Genomic DNA, 22,478 nt, shown 5'->3' with positions numbered 1-22,478 from the left:
GAATAGGAATGGCAGAGGTTGGGGAGTTAGGGATAGGGAGTAGATACGAGAACTTACTGGTGTTAGAATTTAGGGTTTGTATCAAGGTAGTGATTTGGGTTAGTTGAGTTTTTCCAACTAGGTTGCTTTTACTTCATATAATGGTGGTGTATTTTTCAGAACAACAAACGACTTGAAATCTTTGAATGCCATGGCCCTCGGGCTGTCAGCTGTCTTGCCACAGCTCAGGAAGGTGCCCGAAAGCTGCTGGTTGTGGGGTCTTATGACTGTACCATTAGTGTGCGCGATGCACGGAATGGACTGCTCCTTAGAACTCTGGAGGGTCACAGCAAAACCATTCTCTGCATGAAGGCAAGTATAGTGCAAAAAATAGGAGTTCATTGTCTGGTACAAATAGAAGGGTTTGACTGAAATTTCCCATGTTGTCTAATGCCTTATTTAGAATACAGATTACTATCCTTTTTTATTTTCTTTTTTTAAAAAAAATTAATTCATTAATTTATGGCTCTGTTGGGTCTTCGTTGCTGCGCACGGGCTTTCTCTAGTTGCAGTGAGCGCGAGCTAACTCTTCCTTGCGGTGCGCGGGCTTCTCATTGCGGTGGCTTCCCTTGTTGCGGAGTACGGGCTCTAGGTGTGCGGGCTTCAGTAGTTGCGGCACGTGGGCTCTAGAACGCAGGCTCAGTAGTTGTGGCGCACAGGCTTAGTTGTTCCGCGGCATGTGGGATCTTCCCGGACCAGGGCTCGAACCCGTGTCCCCTGCATTGGCAGGCGGATTTTTAACCACTGCGCCACCAGGGAAGTCCCTACGATCCTTTTCTTTAGGCCTGGATTACCACAGGACATACTGTTTTTTAATATATTAACCAAGAGACAAATAAAATTGTATCTTATTGTAGAATGTAGATATACTCGAATGCCCTTCTAGCCTGCTTGGTAATCATGCTGAGGAAGCAAGAAACCCAGTAGTACATTGTCAATTCATCAGAGTACTTGGTGGCAGCACGTAAGTGTCAGTTCAGAAAATTTGTCTGAGAAACTTATTTCATACCTCGTTCATGCTCATCTCAAAATAGGGTGGGAAGTAGAATTTGCTAATGCGTATTACAAGTTAAAGGAAACTCAGAACGTTATATCGAATCTCATTAACTGAATTTTTTTTCTTTAAGGTGGTGAATGACCTTGTGTTCAGTGGCTCCAGTGATCAGTCAGTCCATGCCCACAACATTCACGTAAGCCATGTTGGTGTAAAGAAATCTTTAGTAGAATGATGATTAAAGCTTGAAGGATTCCTCAGACCTCTTGCAATTTAAATTAAGCCCTTTTTCTATTGAAAGACTTAATAATAATCCCTGCACATAAGCTCTTGGATAATATTAAGTACTGTAGAAATTCTGACCTCATCAAAATTCTTAGTGGGGAATAGACTCAAAATTTATGTAAGGTTTAGTTTGAATGCCTCATTTAAACATGAAATAAATTGAGCATCTGAGGCTCTAAGAAAGTAGATATGATACATAGTTTAAAATAGCACAAGTAAAAACAGCCAAGAGACTCTGCTCAGGTCACAGAGGCTGCTTTTGAAGCTCAGTTCTTAGTCTGTAAACCTGGGGGTTATCCAGCCTCAGGGACTTGTTGTCCAGATCCAGTGAAATGATAAAAGTGAATATACTTCAAAAGCTATAAAATATATACACACAGAGCTGTGGCCCTTCTCTTTCTGTGACTTGGGGTTCTCCTCCAAGATATAGTGCAGGGCTTCCCTGGTGGCGCAATGGTTAAGAATCCCCCTGCCAGTGCAGGGGACATGGGTTCAAGCCCTGGCCCGGGAAGATCCCACATGTCGTGGAGCAACTAAGCCCGTGTGCCACAGCTACTGAGCCTGTGCTCTAGAGCCCGTGAGCCACAACTACTGAAGCCCACGCACCTAGAGCCAGTGCTCCTCAACAAGAGAAGCCACAGCAATGAGAAGCCTGCGCACCTCAATGAAGTGTAGCCCCCGCTCGCCACAACTAGGGAAAGCCTGCACGCACCAACAAAAACCCAACTCGGCCAAAAATAAATAAATATATATATTTATTTAAAAAAAGATACAGTGCATACATTTTGTATAAGTAACAAATGCTTGTGGGAGTATTTCATCTGTTAAAATTAGTACAGCTACGTGTGTACAAGTAGTCTCAGAATTATGTCTTATAGAATTACAGAATTATAAATCTCAAAAGTCGGAAGGAATCTTGAAGGTCAGTCTAGTGACTCTTATCTCTCTTCTGATGCAGACTGGTGAGCTTGTACGGATCTATAAAGGTCACAATCATGCAGTGACTGTGGTGAATATCCTAGGAAAAGTGATGGTGACTGCTTGCCTGGATAAATTTGTTCGTGTCTATGAATTACAGGTAGAATTTAGACCCAGTATTTTGCTTGAATGACTTGGGGAAACTGTCTGTTTGGATTTGGTGTTGATTTTTCTGTATGGAAAGGCTGGGGTGGAACTCAGGAATCCGCGTTCTTCACAAGTGCTATAGACAATTATGAAGTAGCTGGTCCTTGGAGGACGCTTTCAGAAACACTACTCTGAGATACCTGGTCAGGCTCACACGTGTTAAAAATTAAATGGTTTCTGGAGAGCAGCTGTAGTCTGTAACACCTGTCTGATTCTCTTTGTGTGCAATTTCAGGTTTGAGACTTTGACACTACACAGAAATTGGTTTTATTTTTTCTAGTTACCAGCTCTTCCCTTGAGGAGAAGGAGCTGTTAGATTATGTTTCTGTTAACATGCTACTGGTACTTCAGCTTGGTACCTCAGGTGTAGTTTTAAACCTTTCAAAGGCCTTCAGGGACTATGCCTGTTAAACACAAGGTATAAATAACCTTAATTCTCTCTCTTTTTTTTTTTTCCCCTCCACCCAAGTCGCATGATCGATTGCAAGTTTATGGAGGACACAAAGACATGATTATGTGTATGACCATCCACAAAAGTATGGTGAGTATAATTTGCCGTGCCACATATTTGTCTTTGAATGTGTTTACTAAAAACTGTACAAACTATTAATAATGTTACTACTTGTCACTTCCAAAAAGGACATCTGTTTTTGATACGCCTCATTACTGAATGTCTTTCTATCTCTTGGTATTATAATATTGAAAACCCAGTAATGCTGTTGAATATTCCTTTTTTTATTAAGAGCTAAAATAATTACAATAAAAAATATAATACCACCATTAAATAGAAGGTAAATTTAAGATGTTTCCCAAAAAAAAATAAAATTGAGTGGTGCTTTTTTCAGAGACATTATGATCTGGACAGTACATTGGAATAGAGTCAGGAGATTTGGCCAGTGTGGCATAGTTATAGCAGACCTAAAAGTAGAAGCTAACTCATGTAACCCTGCTAATCCTTGATTTATTTTATTTTTAAATTTTGAGGTTGAACCAGAATGGATGTTTTTCAGACTTTAAGCAGTAGAACCTTTTGTTCCAATGAAATACAGATGCCTAATATGCAATGCCCAGTAGAAGCCAGAGCTACACCAGTTAAAGTAGAAGTGGTGCCTCTGATCCCTGCCACTTCTGCTCTCAGCCACAATCCCAAGAGTGGCTCTCTAAGGAGCACAGCTTCAAAGTGTCCAGACTAGAAGATCTGCACAATACTTTCCCATTATGGTACTCTGGGGCTGGTTTGGGTTTAGGTTTATGTTTTCTTGTTGTTGTAGCTGCTACCAGTAACTTTTGACTCTTATTTTGAGGATGATTGTAGTCGTTTTATTGTGTGTTGTTTTGGTCTGATGTGATAAACCTTTTTCTCTAGATTTATACTGGCTGTTATGATGGCAGTATTCAGGCCGTGAGGCTGAATCTGATGCAGAATTACCGCTGCTGGGTAAGGAGTGAAACTGTTCTTGTCACCAGACTTAGATGTTGCACAACCCCAGGCCAATTTATAGATCTTCATTATCATCGGTTTAGCATTTTTATATTGAGCGTCTGCTTTTGCCTTCCACTATAGGACAAATAAGCTTATTTTTTAAAAACTACATAAAATGCTTCCATACTTCTGTAATGAAAAGTCTAATCTTAGGATTAGATATAAAGCATATTTAAGTATCCACTCAGAGTTTATCTCTTTTGTGTTTTTTATTTTGTTTTATTACTCTATTTATACATGCCTACAAAAACATCAGCAGTACAGAAGTGTGTGAAAGAAAAATATAAGTGCTTATTTTCATGACCTGCCCACAATACTTTACTCATTCCTCAGGCATTACATGTATTAATAGTTTGGTTTGTTCCTCATTGGTTTTTGAGGAATAGGCAGATAAAAATTTGCATTTTTGAAGTTTTAAACCTCAGTTTCCTAGGCTAAATTAAGTGGTTTCTATTTTGGGGTGGGAGCTCGTGATTAACCCTCAAAACTTTCACACTGTTTCTTATAAGCCTTAATTTGTTTCATCAGTTCTAATAGTTAGTTGTGACCAGAGAAAAGTTGATGGCACTGAAATTTTTTTTCCCTAAACCCTGACCTCCTTTTTCAGCATTGATGAAATGAACTGGATGCTCTCCATTTTAAAATTTGATTTTGGGTTTGTCTCTTGCCTAATTACTTTCCAGCTTTTTACACATCACTATCTTTGATTTTTAGTCTTCTCAGTGAAGACAAGCAAAATCTAGGACAACAGGCTCCAGAATATACAAATAGACTTAACTTATTTAGAGAAACGAGGAAAATACCTTCTGGTTTTAAAGCCAGGGGGATGGAATAGTGCTTACAGAGGAAAAACTCAAATTTGCATTACTTTTTAGAAATGAACATGTTAGAATGAGAATCATAGGATTTCTTTCAAGCCTGTAGGGAAAAAAAGCCAAGACGAAGAGTCTTTATGCTTTCTGACTAACAATTGAAACATAGCCACATTTATAATACAGTAAAAAAAAAAAAAAGTAGGTGATCACAAGACTTGATTCAAGTAGCAAAAATTGTTAATAAAGTCAGGCTTCCTTGGCAGTTTTCTACAACAAGTGTTTCCACAAATGTAGTTTTCTTTATCAGACATTTGTATTTTCAAGTTTACAAGTCAACAGTTCTTAGAATTGTTAAAAATAACCCTTTAAGTATTGCAGGAAAGCTCTTTGCCTTTCTTAAATAAATGGACTAAGAAACTCATTTTATGGTGGCAAGATAAAGCATAAGTATGGTTTAAATTGAATTTTATGTAACTTGTCTGTCAGTATTTGCTAACAGCTTCCTTATCTAATGATGTAATGACTGCCTTAGTGCTTTGCCTTCTCAAAATATTGCACTGTCAAAAGACTTCCCAGTCTTTTCAAGTTTCTCATTAAATTGATGATTAATTTGGTTGCCTCTGGCTTTGTTGAATTTCCTAGCCAAGAATAAATTAAAGCATAGGGGCTTACTTACAGGATGCAAGTGAAGAATATTCTCATTGTATGTTTCCTATGCTCTTTATAACTTACCCTTTCATTCTGTTTCTCTCCAGTGGCATGGTTGCTCTCTGATATTTGGCGTTATAGATCATTTAAAACAACATTTGCTGACTGACCATACAAATCCGAACTTTCAAACTCTGAAATGTCGCTGGAAGAACTGTGATGCTTTTTTTACTGCTAGGAAAGGATCCAAACAGGTACATCAGTGGGATTTGAGGTCAACCTGGGGTCATTTGACTGCTCAGAGCAGGGTTCAGTAAACCTTTTTTGCCTTATTAGAATGTTCAGAATTGCAGTAAACAGGGAGAGTGTAGGGATTTTTCTTTTTATTACTATCCAGGGATTTGGTGTATAGCTTAATGAGGTTTCAAATGAAGAATAGGTAGTTTCTGAGAAAGAGCCTAAAGAGAATGTTTTCACATGTTTCCAGTCCAGTAACTGAACCTAGAGGTTTATTACAGTGCTCTTGTTAAGAACTCATCTTTAAGTGCGCAGTTCCATGTAAATTAGAGTGCTGGGTCCTAACTGCCTTTCATGTATGGATCTCAGAATGTACCTGTGAAGCTCCCTGGCTTTGACTTTCTCTTGTCCTACTACCATCTTTTCTCTCACGGGCCCTTTTCCCTTTATTCCTAGGATGCTGCAGGACACATTGAACGACATGCTGAGGATGACAGCAAAATTGATTCATGAAGTTTCTTGCCTCCCATGTTGGGAAGTCTTTAGTTGAACTAATTTCACATCAGCCCCTTACACAGGCCAGTGTCTTCCCTTCCCTAGTCAATCAGGGAAGGAGAGAGTGGTTACTAGCCAGGCTTACCACTAGCATAAGTCTGGGCAGCTCTATGGGATGATAGGTTACACTTCTAAGTTCTTGCTGGAGGTTTGTCAGATTTAAACAGATTTTTAAGGAACCATACTCTTCTGGGACAGCATGGCATATAGTAATTTATGCTACTGGTGTTCTCCAGATGTTTATTAAAGATACAGATCTTAATTGGCTACCTGGTTTGACCCTAATCATATGTATATTTTATTGATTTCAGTCTGTGATTTTTAGTTTCTGTTCTTATGATGGTTTAAACCTATAGGCAGGCTTTTAAGTACAAATTTGTCCACTGCTAGATTTTTAGGATCAGTTTTAATTTCTCCTTAATTATTACAATCAGTTAATTGTAACAGCTGGATATTTAAATTGGAAGCAAATAGTTTCCTTTCTTTTTCTTTTTTTGCGGTACGCGGGCCTCTCACTGTTGTGGCCTCTCCCGTTGCAGAGCACAGGCTCCGGATTCGCAGGCTCAGCGGCCATGGCTCACGGGCCTAGCCGCTCCACAGCATGTGGGATCTTCCCAGACTGGGGCATAAACCCGTGTCCCCTGCATCGGCAGGCGGACTCTCAACCACTGCGCCACCAGGGAAGCCCAGTTTCCTTTCTTAACAATTATGTACAGTGTGTTTCGGTATGCTCTTCGTAGATAGACAGAGCTGGCTTTAAATGCTAAGGGGACACACAATAGGTTTTTAACAGTTAGAGTAACTGCTCTGCTGATTATATTTTAGGAACTCAGGCAGCATATCACATAATGACAAGTCCTTTCAGACAGTACTTCCTATTGAACTTCTTCAGATTTTGATAGAGTGCTCAGTTCAAGGCAGTGCATAGACCTAATGTCTACTTGGAAATCTCACTGTTAGACCTGGGCACTCACTGCAGGTATTGGCAGGCTGTTCGAACTGGAGGTATAACCTTTATCTCTCTTTCCAGCTTCTGACTCTCCAGGCGGGCTGTGGGTTTGAAACCTTTTCATTTACTTAATTGCCAAACCCCACTCTTGTATTCTCTGGCTGTGCTTAGACCAACAGTAGCCATCATATACTTCCTCTGGGTTCACAGGGTACTTGCCACCCACCCGCAGTACCCAAATGGGGGAGTCAGGATAAAGCATCTGAATATAGTTTTCAAGGCCTCAGGCAGGCTTCTTAAAGACCAGTGTCTTGCCTTCACCTCCCCACTAGCTGGGAAGGGTGGAATAGGATGAAGGGAAAGACCCTACCTGTCCATTGAGAGCAGCCAAATGAACAAAGCCTTCATGAGACTGCTTTGTTTTTGGATTTTCTCTGGACTCTTAAGAGAAGCCATGGAGGTGTTGCTTTCCAGCCTTTTGTTTCTAGATTCTCAAAACTGAAAGATTCTACAGAGAGAGAGGGGAAAAGGGAGAAGAGCCCAGCACCACATACCAAGCTTCAGATGTGATGTCTGTTCTTTCCTAGGACTGCAGAGCATCCAGGTTTATCTCCACCCATCTTAGCACACACACTTCTACTCACATGTCTTCACTCAGGCTCTGGGGCAGGGGGACTTCCTCAGGGGTTCATGGATAGGTTTCAAGAGGGTATCCAAACCCCCTGGAATTGCGTGTAAGACTAAGTAGGTGTTTTTTTTTTCCCAGGGAAGCCTCCAGTGGTTCTCACTGGATCCAAAAAAAAACATTAAGAACTAATCTAGGAGCTACATCTAGATAATGAATGGCTCCACAAGCTATTTACTTCTGTCCTTATGAATGGCAGAACTCTTGTGTTGACCACACTATTGAGATGTGCATGATACTTGAGAGAGAACAGAGAAGATGCTGTTGCATAAAGTTTATGTGTGCTGTTTCTGTCTGAGAGCAAGCATTCCCATCTGTCACCCCATTTCCTGTACAGGTGACCAGAGAAGCTAAGCTGTTCTATGGGTTTGGGAATGGTGATTCCCAGGAAAGTACGTTTGGATTTATTGCTAAACCTGGCATTTTCCTTTGGGCTGTAGTGAACCCACATTTCCATGTTGGCTGGGCAGTGTGCTGAGGAAGTCTTGCATACTCTGTTGCGTAGGTGCCCTTCTGTCCTGCCTGAGGACATGTCTGAAAAGATGAGAGTGGTGGAGCCTCTGTACAGCTAGAAGGGGGTATATGGGGTGTTGGGCAGTCATGGGGAACTGTTGTAGGTATGAACAGACTGATAGAATCAGTAAAAACTGATTTGAGCTTAACTTTCATAGAATCGTGCACAGTCTGTCTGCCTTTATGTGTGCAGTTGTGGATGTTCCTTGTACATGTGTATGTGTGTGGGCACCTATACTTGTAATACTTTTTCTCATTTCACAAGAATTTTCTTTGAAGCCGTGGCAATAATGTTTTTGTTTCAAGAATGCGTAAAATTCGTTTAACACCAGGTTAGTGTATTGCCCTAAATGCACTGTTGTAGCCATCTGTTTAGAAATAAAGGCACCATAAGCATCTTGGCTGCTTATGGTTGTATGTTATTACTTCTAAGTGTCTTGAAAGTTATGCAAAAGTGTTGTTTTAAGTCTTCTACAATGTCTTGGCTGATTCTGGCCTTCTGTTCCCCCTCAGAGTAGAGCAATGGCTCAGGGATTTGTGTTGGCTCTGATATTTAGTACTTAGTTGAGGAAGGAAATTGTTACACGACCTGACAAAACACAACTCATTTCTTATAAGGAACTGGAGGCCATTTTTAGAATGTTGTTTTTAATTACTTGTGTTTACTTCTAACAGCTAGAAGACAAGAAAACCATAGCATAAATCCTTTTGTGTGCATATGCTAGGGTTTTAATGGCAGTTTATTCTGATGAAATATCAGTCACTTCAAGTTTTATCCTGAAGTTTTTAATCAGGTTCAAAATTTTGGTATACTGCTCTACTCAGTAGAAAGCAGTTAAACACAATACAAAGTTATCTTGACCTGATGTTACTTGAATTTGAGAGAACGTCATTGCTATTACACTCCTGCTTTTGTGGAGAATTCTTTTTCTGCCTCAGAAGAGTTAGCAGTTGAGTGTTTAGCTCCTGACCTATCTATAATTTATAGGCAACCTCACTGCCATTTAAGTGATTATTTGCCTAACAAAGGGTTTTTTGTTTTTTTCTTTTTGGTAGATTATACAGTGCACAACTTTAGTGACTAGGTATGTGGATGATTTGGTGGGAGTAGGTGTACAAAACTTAGAGGAATGGTATGGTATATTTTATGGAAGAGAATTCATTGGAGGGGAAATGAAAGTATAATGTGAAGTGGGATTTAAACAGCATGTACCCTCTGGTTTGCAATTTATATACGCTGTCTTATAAATTTTGTTCCTGTTACCTAAAGGAGAACTCCTAAAACTGTTCAGAAGGCCATGCCTGCCACATTGTTAAAACAGTGATTTTATCCCTGCCCCAAGTCATCAGATTCCTCAGGATTTCAGAGAAGCTGTCTAATGGTTAGAATTAGAAGTTGTGGTAGAGATGATTTGGGTTATACTGAGTTCCATGTACAAGTGGATGTGAAATCCTGATTAAACCAAACCTACTGCTTACCAGACAATAACCTCTAACCTCACCTCCAACCCCCAAGTATGTGGCCTTGCTGGGTCACATGGTGACTGACGTTTCCCAGATTTCCTCTAAATTCAAGGTAGTAGCCCAACTGAATTGGGGGAGGAGGGAGTCAAGGAGGAAAGGCTGTTGAAGATCTTTCTCCTACTCAAGAGAAATATATGCCCTAGAGCTGTGCCAGCACCCTTGGTGTCTGATTTTTTTTTTAATTCAATATGGGTTAGAAGAATGAAATCAGATGACACTTGACTGCAAAAATGTTTATAAGCAAATAGCTTAGCCTTCTTACATTTTGGTATAAAGCTGTGAACTTCCTAACTTTGTAAAGCAAGATATAAAGCAAATATAAGGGGAAAATAAAGTACTTTTACTAATTGTTTATTTTTGTTACCTTATCTGCATATTCATAGCCAAACCCTTCTTTTCCACCCTGGTATAGAGAACAAGAAGGAAATTGGGTAGAAAATGAAAGATGGTTGTAGATATGCCACAGATCATGGTCCAGATAAGCTCGGCAGACAGCTACATATAAGGATTTATTCAAGGTCATACAGTAGGTCAATATTAGTGGAGGAACTAGGATTAAAAACTTTATCTCTGCTCCATTACACTCGGGTAACTGGCCCCTCTGGTTATAGGTGACCCATTTTGTCTTGATCTAGACACCAACAGCTATTCCCCTTCCTTTCCTCATGTGTCTTGGAAAGTATTTGAGTGATTCCTGTGCTCAAGAAATAGCAAAAGGCATAATTAAAGTGGGGTTTAGGATTTATTTGTGTATGTGTGTATTTTCCATTGCTGTGTTCTGAAACTACGGCTCTCTATACGTGATAGGTAAGATTGGAGCTACTCATCCCTGCTATGGCTGACATCTAAATGTGAGAAAACAAAACATGATCAAGCCAGCTATACAGGTGCCTTTATTTAGATCACCTTTTTTCAAAATGCAACCAAACGTATGAGTCAGATAACCCAAAGTGTCCAGCCCTCTTCCGCTGAGCTAGTTTACTCTGGAGCAGGCCCATCCTGAAACAGTCAGGCAGAACCAAATGCTCACTGGGCTGCTGTCCCGTGAGTGGGAGAATATAAAGGTGATAGAGGGCTCTGGCACCAGGAAGTGTTCAGTGCCACTGGCAAATGCTTCTGTGAACAGCCGAGGGCAAGCTAAAGGGAGTATTTGCTTCAGAGCTGAGGCCACTCAGACTCCAAGCAAAGCTGTCACTGGGCCATGGCTAGCTGAGGCAGACAGAGACACTTGCCTCCATGTGGCACAGGGACAGAGTTGTTCTCCCTTCCCCATTCCTTGACTAAAGGGTGAGGCTGGGCATGACAGATGGACAGATACCCTGAGGCTGAGAAGGAAGTGCGTAGAGGAGGAACAAGACCGATGAGGTGCCTGGAGGTCTGCTGGGGGTACAGCTACTGTGTCCTTTGAGGTAAGTGGCTCTAGCTCTGTTGGGTGAAATTGAAATCCTGAGTGATCCTGCATGGCCTTGGATGAGGCCAGCTTGGTTCAGGCATACATGGTGAGCTGCAGCCACTGAAAGAGGAAGTCCCAAGATCAGAATGCAAACAAGAAAAGAGAGCCCAGCCCTAGGGATCTAACAGAGTAGAGGAAAGGGACAGTCCCCAGCATGCCAGACACTGGGAAGATTTTCTGAGAAGCAGCAGTTTACTGCATCCTTCCCACAGATCTCTCCTAGAAGGTACATATTTTCCAGCATAAAGTCATTGTAGAACTGAGGCCTCTTTGGAGCCTTCCCCCAGTACACGTTCCCGATGAGCCACATCCTGCTGAGCCGTGAGCTTCCCTTTATGTTCCTTTCCCATCCCATCCCTCCACCACCGTTGGGAAGTGAGGAGCGCATAGTGTGTCCAGTCTTCCTCATGGATTCCTCTACCTCGAATTTTAAGGTACAGGGGGATTGTACTGCTTCTATTAGGCTTTACCTCTAGAACGTTGAGTTTGATGATACCGTCACCATCCTTGTCAAATGCATGAAAAGCTCCTGTGTGGAAGAACGCACAGGCCAGAGGCCAGTTAAAGGCTCAGTCCCCCTCCACTGCTCTACCTTCCCTTAACAGGACCGTGTGCTAAGTGCTGCTCTTCAGCACAAAAATTTACCAGGCAGAGTACCGCCAGTAACCCTCCCTTTGCCATCCCATTCTGAGCCTGAAGAGGCCCTTCACCTTTGTTCAATCTGAATAGAGTAGATTGGGATTTGTCCAAGGTCATACAGTAGGTCAGTTAGTGGAGATTCCCGCCACCACAGCTGTCGCCGCAGGAGAGGGGGCAGGAGGGGCAAAGAGAGCAAAAGGGTAGCTGTCCACTTACTGAACATGCCCTCCAGCCTGAGGAGGCAGCAGATGAAGCTGTCGAAGTCGATGTTCATGGACCTGTCTGCATAGCGCATGGTGATGATGTCGTAGAGCTGGTTGTTGAGGTGGAAGCCTGTGGGGGGAGCACAGGAGAGGTGGGGGTAGGCTTGGAGCCCTCAGGCCTGCGTGCTATCTCCCGTGCCTCCTGGTCACTCTGGGGCCTGGGAGAGGAAAGCGAGAAGCCCTCTCTCATTCCTTTCTCTAGTAGGGCCCAAGTGGCCCCATTCTCCCCTCCCATTCCTGCTCCCACCGGCTCCAGTCCGCATCCTGGCCACCCCCTTTCTTCCCCACACCTGCGTCATTGACTGCATTTCGCATCTCGTAGCTGTTGATGGTGCCGGATTGGTCTGTGTCGTAGTGCTTGAAAATTTTCTGGCAATAAAAAATTTGAGGACAGAGGTCACACACTGAATCTCTGAATCAATCCCTCCCTCACTCCCACCTTCGTTCTCTCATCCCACCTGCCAGGCCTTAATCTTCTTCCAGAGGTGATGGAACTCTTGTAGGTTCAGTCTCCCAGAGCCGTCTGTCTGGAGGAAGGAAGTCAGGGCTACAGGGCACATAGCAAAATCCCCCTGGATGGGGAGAGGGCTTTCTAGGCGGCTGTGCAGGGAAGGTAGCCCCATAGGAGAGCTTTGCCCAGGATATCCCACTCTGCCCTGTCCTGGTATTTAACACCCACCTCTATGCTTCCCGAGTCAAAATTAATGCCTGCTCTATAACCCAGGGAACCTTTCTCCTAAGGACCACTTTCGTTAGGCAGGGCCCCAGGCAGAATCCCAGGCCTGAGGTTAAGAGCAGGGGCCAATGTTCTTCCCAACTGTACCTCCTCCAACAGCCCCTTTCAGACCAGCAGCCAGGAAGTTCTAACTCAGGGCCTCCTTAAATCTTTCCTCGGGCATGAATTTGAGCCCCTCTGCTTGACTGGGCCCCCCCCCACTTCATTTGTTGCCCTAGCCCCCAGAGGCTGCACAGGGGCTGATGACAGAGGCTTGGGAAGGGGTGGCAGGAAGGATACGTCCATGAGAGCAATCATACTACGGCAGGACTCCAGCGTGAAGCCTTGGGTCTTCAGATCCTTATCTGGGAGGTATGGAGAAGAGTGAGGAGCTGCTTTCAGATAACTGCACACACCCTGCCCCCACCACCCACCTGTTTCTCACAGAGTCTGAGCCACTCACGTTTGTTCACAACTCTGTTAAGGATATTCTTGAGCTCATCTGCACAGATCTCCATGTCCTGAGGAGAAAGGGGGAAGAGAGTCATTGTTCAAGAGTACAGCAACTGATGGAGCAGAAGCTTTGCAAAACAAATCCCGGCTGTCCGTGGTTGTAAAGTCCCTGCCAGGGCTATTCTGTCGTGGGGAAGCTGGGCTCTTCTGGGGAAGACACACTGCAGCCTCGGCTGTCCAGACTGCAGTGGGCAGCTCAGAGCCACCCAGTGGGTGTGTTGGTCAAAAACTCGAGGACTTCACTTGTGGATTTCTGCGTTACACTCATACACCCTGTTTCCACCAAAAGCCAAAATGACCTCTACTGAACCATAATGAAATAACTGGCAAATTGAGCAATTAATCAAGGAGAGGAGTGTCTGTGGGAGTCGGGGTTGGAGGTACTCACATCGCCTGCTATCTGCCTGAAAATGTTCCAGAATTGCTGCTGTTCCTCACTTCCCTGGTCGGCGCTGCCAGGCTCTGACTATGGAAGCGCAAAGGAAAACTGGTTGGTGAGGACCAGGGAGATGGGCAGACCCGAGAGGAACGTTCCTTCTGGACTGAAGGAGCCAGGTCCCTAAAACAGCCCTAGGTGGCAGCAGGAGCTGGGTACAGGGCAAATGCTCTTCTTTTTCGGCTGACCCTGGTGATCTGGAGTGAGGATCATCTAGGCCCAAGTGACCCTTCACTCCATACCCCCGCAGCTCAGACATTCTAACCAGAGGAGGTATACTAGCTCTCTGCAATCATGTAGACAGCCCTCTTGGTCCTCTCCCCCCATCCCCAGCTGCTAGAGCCCCCTCCACTGTTTTGAGCCTGACCATCCCAACCAGACCAGCCCCAGCAGGGCAGAGGGGGCCAGACCAATCTGATAGCTCCAGCTGCCTCTCTCATCAAGGCCAAATCTTCAGAGGACCCTCCTCCCCTCCCCACTCCGTTGCATGGGCACTACAGGATAGAGATAGCCCTGGATTTATCTGTGTACTTTTGCCTCTTAGTCTATAACCTCCTGGAAGCTTTATCTGATCACCTCTCCCCCCTCTAACACCGTCCCCTGAGCTCTGGAGGACTCCATTTCTGGTGTCATCCCCCTTTTCCACTACTGTTCTTTATCCTCCCCATTGTTAGTGACACCAGGAAACGAGTTGTTCCATCTCAAGCTGCTTCTGTCATAGGCTTTGCATCCCTCTTTCTTTCCTGGCTGGATGGGCTCCAGTGGGGAGGCTCAGCCTGTCCTTCCCAGGCCTAGGACCAGCTTGTTGTGGCAGCCAACCCCAAGACATTCACCCAAGCAGCATCCCAAATTTTAGGAGAACTTGATGAGAGAAAAGGTCAGTGGGACAAACCCAAACCTCTAGATGTTAAAGGGACACCCCACCCCTGTGGCCCCTCCAACCCCCATGCACCCCAAGAGGATAGACCTCAGTTATGTGCTGGCTACCCCTTTCATGCACATGCTCGGAAACCTGTGGGGATTTTGCTTGCTTATCAGGGCTTGTTTTGTCTTTGCCCTCCTCTGATTCCTGGTCCACACCCAGCTCCTTGTTGCTGTTTGCTCTGTCTGAAACGAAGATGATAGGCTGGAGAGAGGAGGGAAGTGGGGAGGGGTCAGGAAGGAAACAAGGATTACTGGCTGAGCGGGCACAAGGAGGCAGCCTCCCTCCTGGACCAGCTTTGTCCAGTGAAAAGGGAAAGAGCAGAGCTGGGAGTTCCTGAACCTCCATCTCTGCCACTAACAAGCTGTGTGACTTGGGGAAAGATGCTAAGTCTCTCTGGACTTCAGTTCCTTATCTCCTCATGGTAGAATTTTGAGGATTAAGCAAGGTAGTTAGTACACGTGAAAATGCTAAGAATGCTAAAAGCAGCATGATCTAGTGCAGTGATTTTCAAGTATTTTGTAGATTTTTTTTTCAAATGGAAGCCCTGTTCAAATTAAATTTCCCCAGAAGTCATTAAAAACAGAGCTTCTCTGCTTGATGAAGAAGGCAGAGCTCTTTTCCCTCAGCATCCCTACATCACCGTGGCAGCTACTGAGGCACCTCCAAGGAACCTCTAGGACTCGGCAGAGGACACATTGAAAAAAGGACTCTGATTAATGGCATGGTCAGTGAGTGAGGTCAGAACACTTGGCTGGCGTCCCAGCCGTACCCCTCACATCTGAGAAATATCCTCTGGACTCGGTTTACTCATCCATTAATGGGGATGATAAAACCTGCTTTGCCTTTCTCATTGGGCTCTTATGGGGATCACATGGGATACTGAATGTAAAACTGTATTGCAAAAACATTTAAGATGCTACACAAATATAAGGGGTATTTGCCAGACATGCTCATGCAAGTGAGGAGGATATAAAAGGGTGGAGAGCAGCTGCCATGCTGTGCCAGTACTGGTTGGTGTATACATCCCACAGGGAAAGCCAGAGGAGAAAGGCTAGGCTGGTGGCTGCAGTGCAGAGAGCAAGGGGGCAATAAGAGTCTCTCAGAGCAGAAATGGAACCTGACTGCTCTCTGAGTCCCCATTTACCTTTCCATACTGTTCGTATGGGACAGCACAAATGGACAGACATATGTATGGAAAGAGCTTCCCCGGCTTTGGCTCCCAGCAGGCCCCAAATACCTTGGCTTGCTCTGCCTTCCAAGCAAAGGGTCTTGTTCAAGTAACTGATGCTTGTAGGGAATCCCAGAGCAAGTGGGGCTCACAGTCTGAAGCGGGGATGTGTGCCCATGGACATGGTGTGGCCATGGGGCACCCCTGCCAGGCACACATCTTGGGGCCCAAGTGTGGGTCTGGGCAACACAGGCAATGGAGTACAAGGGGCCTGCACCAGAGAGCTGAGGGCAAGAAACATGGGTTTTGGAGCAGACAAATATGATTTCCACTTCTATTAGTTGTGTGTCCTTAGGCAAGTACTTCTGAGTCTTTATCCTCATCTATAAAAGGGGAATCATAACAGCACCTACCTTGTAGATACTGTTGTAATGAAAACAATGTATATTTTACCCCCAGCACAGTGCCTTAACATGCAGTGTTAGGTGCTTAGGTGCTTGATGAATCTCAGCTCTGGTCTGCATCAGCACCAGTGCTTGGAGGACCCCTGTGACAGATCCTTCCAGACGCTCTCGTGAACACTAACACCAAACCTTGTCTGATAGCCTGTGGCTACTGCTCCGTGGGCTTGAGGATGCCCAAAGGTCAGTCATTTCTGGATGGCACTCTGGGTGGTCAAACCAGAATTCTAAAAGGGGCACCATTATTGTAGGCACTACCACCCTGAAGACTATGGGGAAGTTATGGGGTGAATGGAGCAAGGATGGGGTTGATTACAACTGTAATCTCGAGTTGCAAAACCACACAAGGGAAACAGTGACCTTGGTCTCAGATGGAGGCTTTCATCTGAGGCCCCTGAGATGCTCTTATCTTAGCACACATGGTCACCTTTAGTGATGGTGTTCTTACAGCAAAGTGGTCTTAACCAGGACACCCAGGAGGGTCTATTCCTTAAGACCCCAGGAGGGGAAGCTGCCCAGGTAGCTCTCCTCATTTCTCCCCCTTTAAACCAGTCACGTTGAGCAGCTCCTCTGGGGCTGTGCCAGTGAAGCTTCTCTTCCCCTTTCCCCTTTGCCATCTGGACATGCACAGCAGAGTCCATCAGGGCCCATGACTTAGGGGGGCTTAGTTCAGAGAGAGAGGTCACTGTCTAGGAGGGGATTTGCAACAGGCTTCACCTGGAACAAGAGCCCTGGCAGTGACAGCCCCTCTGGGCGTCCTCACCACCCCTTCCCCAGAAAGCTAAGAAAAAAGGAGGAGTGGGGAGCAGGCAGGGAAATAGAGGGTGGGAGAAGGAGCCATCCTGTCTGCAGAGCAGGCAGCTGGCATCACAAGGCCCTCACTCTCCATGGAAATCCTCACACAACTCTCTCACCGTCCCTTGAGGAACAGAACCCATTGCCATTACCCACAAGAATCAAGCCTTGCTTAGCTTAGCCAAACCGGTTTCTGAGAAAGAAGAGGTGCTCCTTCTGGCTTTTGCAGGCCCCCACGTCAGGCCCATTTTCACTGGAGGGCCATCCTCTCCCTCCCTCTTCTGAGCGGGCAATATAACATGGTGGTTCAGAGCACAGACTGCAGAGCCAGACCTCCTGGTTCCAAGGGCTGGCTCTGCCACTTACTGGCTGTGTGGTCTTGGGCAAGTTAGTCAATCTGTCTGTACCTTTTCTTCCTTTGAAAATGGAGATAATAGTAGTACAGGCATACCTTGTTATATTGTGCTTTGCAAATACTGCGCTTTTTACAAATGGAAGGTTTGTGGCAACCCCGTGTTGAGCAAGTCTATCGGTGCCATTTTCCCAACAGCATTTGCTCATTTTGTGTCTCTGTATCATCTTGGTAATCCCTGCAGTATTTCAAACTTTTTCATTATTATGTTATTTGTTATGGTGGTCTGCAGTCAGTGATCTTTGATGTTACTACTGTGACTTGCTGAAGGCTCAGATGATGATTAGCATTTTTTAGCAATAAAGTATTTTTAATTAAGGTATGTACTTTTTTTTTAGTTTTAATACTATTGCACATTTAACAGACTACAGTATAGTGTAGTAACTTTTATAAAAGTAACATAACTTTTATATGCACTGGGAAACCAGAAAATTCGTGTGACTTGCTTTATTCCGATACTCGCTTTATTGGGCTGGTCTAGAACTGAACCTGCAATATCTCCGAGGTCTGCCTGTACCAATCTGATAGAGTTGCTGTGAGGGTTGAGAGAATCCATGGAAAACACCTAGAAGAGTGCCTGGCACGTAGCCTCTGCTCGGCAAGCGTTCGCTATCGTTGCTGTGTACCCACAGATGCCACAGGAGCTCAGGCAAGGAGGTGGAGGGCTGGGGGGAGGGGGCAAGTCCAGTGCACGCATGCTCATGCGCACACACACGCCGTGCTCTCTGCCCACTCACCCTCTTACACCCACCTTGGTTTTTTTCTTCTTCTGCACAAGGAAAGGAAATAATAAATGCAGAATAAGTGAAAAGCAAGTTCCCAGAAAACCCAGTGGCTTTTGGCTTCCCTGTGACCTGGTCCTCAGTGTGGGGTGAGGTTCCAGGGTCCAGAAATCCAGGTCACATGGAGCCAAATGGGACTGGAGGGTGAAAGGAGAAGAGAATTCTCCAGGCCCAGAGACTGGCGGCTGCTATGGCTTTGCTTCTATAGTCCACTCTGCTATTGGACATGGCCAAGGAAGGGGATCTTCTGGCAGATGTTTTGTATTTTTTAATGAAGTTGGTTACTAAAACACCAAAAAAAGTGGCTCACCCAAACTGGCCTGAAAATGAATTTTATTTGACTTACAGAGTTTTGGGTTTTGTTTTTTAGGTAAAATTAGAAGGCCTGGCAGGCTGCACGGGCCTGTGACCCCCTGTGACAGCAATCCAGGGAGCTGGGAGCAGCAGCTCTCTGCACCCTCCAGATGGCTGCAGACACCACCACACCAGTTGTCTCTCCGACACTGAAACCAAGTGTCAGTTGAGAACTACAGGCAAATATACCAGTGTAGGGACACCAAAACCCCCATGCCTGCCTGCTCCACTCAGGTAGGTGAAATGCCAGTCCCCGTAAGCTTCTGAGTTTGCAACGTCTGATAAATACACTGATTACTGACATTCAAAAGACGAGACTAGCACCAAATGCACTTAAAACTAAAACCAACGTCTGTGATAACTCAGAAGGCACTTGGAGATCTGCCACTAGCACAGGGTCAGGATTAGAACCATGAGTGTCACTACGCAGAAGACAACTCAGTGGGGCATTTGCTGTCTGCTTATTGGCCCAGGGGACACCCACAGAACACAAGGGACAATTTATTAGCCAGAGCCCAAAGTCCAAGGCAGTCACAAGACTCCTCAACACAAGGAGACCCCAACACACACCAGCCCTGTGTATCTAACCCTGGGCCTCCCACCCTGGCGGGGACAGGCCTTGGCATGGGATGAGGGAGAGAGCCTGAGTCTGGGCTCAGAGAATCTGGATGTGAGTTCCAGCCTTGCCATTTACAGGCTCTGTGAATTCAAGGGAGCCATTTAACCCCACTGAGCCTCTGCTTCCTTACTTGAAAATCAGGGAGAATGACCTTATTATTACATCTCAGAAAACTTGCAAGGATCAAGTGAGATGACGCATGTGAGAAGTACCTTGTAAGATGTAAAACACGTGAACAATAATCACCATTTAAGGGCCCGTGCTTTGCCAGACCCTTCGTGTACATGATCTCATTGATTCAAAGCTCACAAAAGCCTTGCAAGGCACATATTACCATCCCTATCTTACAGAGTAGGACACTGAGTCAGGGGAGTTACATAACTTGTCTAGGTCACAGAGCTGGCAGGTGGAGGACCCGGGTTTTGACGCTGACTCCAGAGCCAGTGTAGAGCTGGGTTTTTTCTATGTGAGATGCTCACTCAGAATCCAGAGCTGGCTGCTGCTGTTGTCATCCCTTGCTGTGGCCTTGATCCCTCCCCCTAATTGTTCAAACTGCTTCTCCTTCTAGGACTCTCTTCTGTCCTTCTAGCCCCTGAACTAACTAAATATCCCCAGGACGTAAGTCTCATGACTTCAGGCCATGCCACAAAGAAGTTGCAGTAACACGGAGTAATTGCTCTGCACACCCCAGACTCCCACGTCCCTCTGCTGATACCCACTCTCCCCTCCATCACCCACCTGTGCCCTGGGCCTTCTCACACGTAAGAGCCAAACCACTTACCACTGGCCGATCCACGGAGATTGTATTCTCAACTCCCCTGTGAGGAACACAAACATGAGGGTATCTCAGTGTCACCAGGAGTAAGTAGGAAGCACAGAGGGGATTTGCTCAGGTCACCTGGCTTCTCAGAGTCAAGTTGGCACTGACCTCAAGAGAACCCCAGGAACTAACTTCCTCCACCACAGGTATCATTCCCTGCAGCCAAGTGCAGACACAGGGCTTCTTGTTGGCTTTGTCCAGATTTCCCCGAGTGCATTACCCAGCCACCTATCCATGGACCTTGTGCTTCTTTTAGGGACAGAGGTCAAAGTGGCAGGACCTATGAACTCATCTGACCAAGAGGGCAGGATGTGGCCTTGCTGCCCTCCTTGGTCATCCTAATCCTAAAAGTTCAATCAACCCAACTGCTCCTACCCCTCTTCCCACTTTATTTTTTCTCCTTATCACTTATCTAAATCTAATATACTCTGTATACTCTTTCCTGTACATTGTCGTCTCATGCTAGAATGTTAAGCTCCATGAGGGCAGGGATTTCCTTCTGTTTAACTCACTGCTGTATCCTCAGTGCCTAGAGGAAGAGTGCCTGGGACATAGCAGGTGCTCGATAACTATCTGTGGGGTGGATAGATGTAGGGGAGAAGTGGCCAGTGGCTTGGGAACAGGGGAAGAGGTACAGCCTGGTCAGCATATCCCAGGACTCCTGGAGGAGACCTGTCCAGCTTCCTCACACCTCTGATCTCTGGAATGGGCCATGTGGGCTCTTAGGGGGAAAAGCCAGGCTGGGACTCACTCAGAGAGGTTCCTCTTCTCAGAGAAGACCCGGAGGATGAATTCCCCCTCCTGGTGGGGCTCATAGGTGGAGGGCACAATGACGTACTCGCTGGGAGGCAGGCGGAAGCGCTCAGACACCTCCCGCATGTTGATGTAGGTTTTGCTCCTGGCCTTGGAGGCGTTGTACAGGAAGAAGTCCTTCTGCAGGTGCTGCTTGTTCCCGTGCATCTGAGGGAGAGAAGAGCCCAAGGGACCTGAGCCCCTCGGGAGGGACGCTCTGTCCTGCTCAGTCCTCCTCCAGGGAGTCCTCCTTGCTGATTCCCTGGTCACCCATTTCACAGTCATGACCTCCCGACTTCTGATTCCTAGGGCCTCGAATAGTTCAACATCCCTGGAGCTCCGTACTCCATCCATATCCCCTTCCTTTTCTGTTCTGATCCAGAAGTGAGTGTCGACTCTGGCATCCCCCACTCAGGGCCACTTACCAGAACTGCCGCTGCTTAGCTCCAGATCACCTCTAGGCTGGGGAAGGACCCCAAGGAGGCAGGGGGAACTGTGGCTGGGGTCTGAGGGAGGCGATCCCTCCACCCCAAAGAGGGCAGTCAGCCTCAGAATGTGTCTGTGTGACCCTGTGTGTGAGTGTGAGCGAGTGTGTGAGTGTGCGACGGTCTCTGGCGGGAGGGGTGAAAGGGCGCATTGTAGGGGCCGTGGTCAGGAGGCCATGCAGTACCCTGAGGCCCTGGCTCTGGAGCTGAGTAATGAGGGCAAGGCCCTCTCCTATTGTAGTCCTGCCCACAAACCCCACAGGAGGCTCCCCGATGTGCCACAGGTGGACACAGGCCCCCGGGTAACGCTGCACGCACTGCTGGCTGCTCCACTTCTATACCTCTTTGGGAACCTTGGGGAGAAACAGAAAAGGAAGGTGCTCAGATTCTGTGATTTCAGATCTGAATGGGGATGGAGAGCTTGCCAAAAGGGCATGCTAGCAATCATAGAGCAAATGCAGGGGTCTGACTCCCCGTGTACCTACCTGGAGAGCCCTGGCCCCCCTCCACCTCCCCTAGACGGGTTTTTTTTTCCACTCGTTACCAACTTCTAAGAGGTTCTGACACAGGTGGGCCCGATATCAGGGGTTTGGGGGGTCATGGGTATTGGGGAAGCCGGGGGACCCCTTGGGACACCCCCTGAAAACCTCCTTCCTGAAAAGGTGGTCTGAAGCTGATCAGGGACGGCGCACCTCGTAGATGGCGAAGCCGATGGTGAAGAGGTTGGCCCCCAGCTTCCGGTCCTTCCGCCGGTTCTTCTGCATCAGAGCCACCAGGAAGCTGCAGATCACCTCGGACTCGTCAGGGTCGTCGTCCTCCTCCAGGAGCTTCAGACGGTACTGAGGGTTGGTCCAGAAAGTGTCTGTGCCCCGCAGAAAGGAATTGTACATTCAGATCTGCCTCTCAGAGACAAGGCAGGATGGGAGATGAGACAGAGGGAACCTATTTATCTCTTCCACCACACCTAGGTGCTCAAATATGTACGGGAAAAAAA

The 22,478-nt window shown here is 46.0% G+C and overlaps 2 protein-coding genes across 13 annotated transcripts in view; one reads left to right on the top strand and one right to left on the bottom strand.

Moving 5' to 3' along the window:
* ZNF106 (zinc finger protein 106) overlaps nucleotides 1–10,204 on the top strand; it is a 62,703-nt gene extending 52,499 nt beyond the window's left edge. For all 6 annotated transcript variants that reach the window (XM_060096684.1, XM_060096685.1, XM_060096679.1 and 3 more), the window contains 7 exons: nucleotides 160–351; nucleotides 1,167–1,229; nucleotides 2,277–2,396; nucleotides 2,913–2,984; nucleotides 3,810–3,881; nucleotides 5,497–5,643; nucleotides 6,083–10,204. In XM_060096684.1, the coding sequence (XP_059952667.1) occupies nucleotides 160–351; nucleotides 1,167–1,229; nucleotides 2,277–2,396; nucleotides 2,913–2,984; nucleotides 3,810–3,881; nucleotides 5,497–5,643; nucleotides 6,083–6,139 (723 nt within the window). In that variant the 3' untranslated portion in view covers nucleotides 6,140–10,204. The remainder of the gene's footprint in view (nucleotides 1–159; nucleotides 352–1,166; nucleotides 1,230–2,276; nucleotides 2,397–2,912; nucleotides 2,985–3,809; nucleotides 3,882–5,496; nucleotides 5,644–6,082) is intronic.
* A 1,134-nt stretch (nucleotides 10,205–11,338) lies between these two features.
* Nucleotides 11,339–22,478, bottom strand: part of CAPN3 (calpain 3) — a 48,321-nt gene continuing 37,181 nt past the window's right edge. For 3 of the 7 annotated variants that reach the window (XM_060098314.1, XM_060098313.1, XM_060098317.1), the window contains 12 exons: nucleotides 22,177–22,346; nucleotides 21,826–21,837; nucleotides 20,959–21,167; nucleotides 20,165–20,205; nucleotides 13,824–13,897; nucleotides 13,386–13,443; nucleotides 13,223–13,287; nucleotides 12,666–12,734; nucleotides 12,498–12,576; nucleotides 12,161–12,277; nucleotides 11,776–11,834; nucleotides 11,339–11,365 (listed from right to left, as the gene is read on the bottom strand). In XM_060098314.1, coding sequence (XP_059954297.1) covers nucleotides 11,339–11,365; nucleotides 11,776–11,834; nucleotides 12,161–12,277; nucleotides 12,498–12,576; nucleotides 12,666–12,734; nucleotides 13,223–13,287; nucleotides 13,386–13,443; nucleotides 13,824–13,897; nucleotides 20,165–20,205; nucleotides 20,959–21,167; nucleotides 21,826–21,837; nucleotides 22,177–22,346 — 980 coding nt within the window. Of the gene's footprint in view, nucleotides 11,366–11,775; nucleotides 11,835–12,160; nucleotides 12,278–12,497; nucleotides 12,577–12,665; nucleotides 12,735–13,222; nucleotides 13,288–13,385; nucleotides 13,444–13,823; nucleotides 13,902–14,883; nucleotides 14,998–18,383; nucleotides 18,402–20,164; nucleotides 20,206–20,958; nucleotides 21,168–21,825; nucleotides 21,838–22,176; nucleotides 22,347–22,478 lie in introns of all 7 variants that reach the window. The other 4 variants (XM_060098315.1, XM_060098316.1, XM_060098312.1 and 1 more) reach the window with 3 other exon arrangements.

This window comes from Mesoplodon densirostris, chromosome 4 (genome assembly GCF_025265405.1).
Source record: "Mesoplodon densirostris isolate mMesDen1 chromosome 4, mMesDen1 primary haplotype, whole genome shotgun sequence".
Lineage (NCBI taxonomy): Eukaryota > Metazoa > Chordata > Mammalia > Artiodactyla > Ziphiidae > Mesoplodon > Mesoplodon densirostris.
This window is presented reverse-complemented; position numbering and strand designations above follow the sequence as displayed.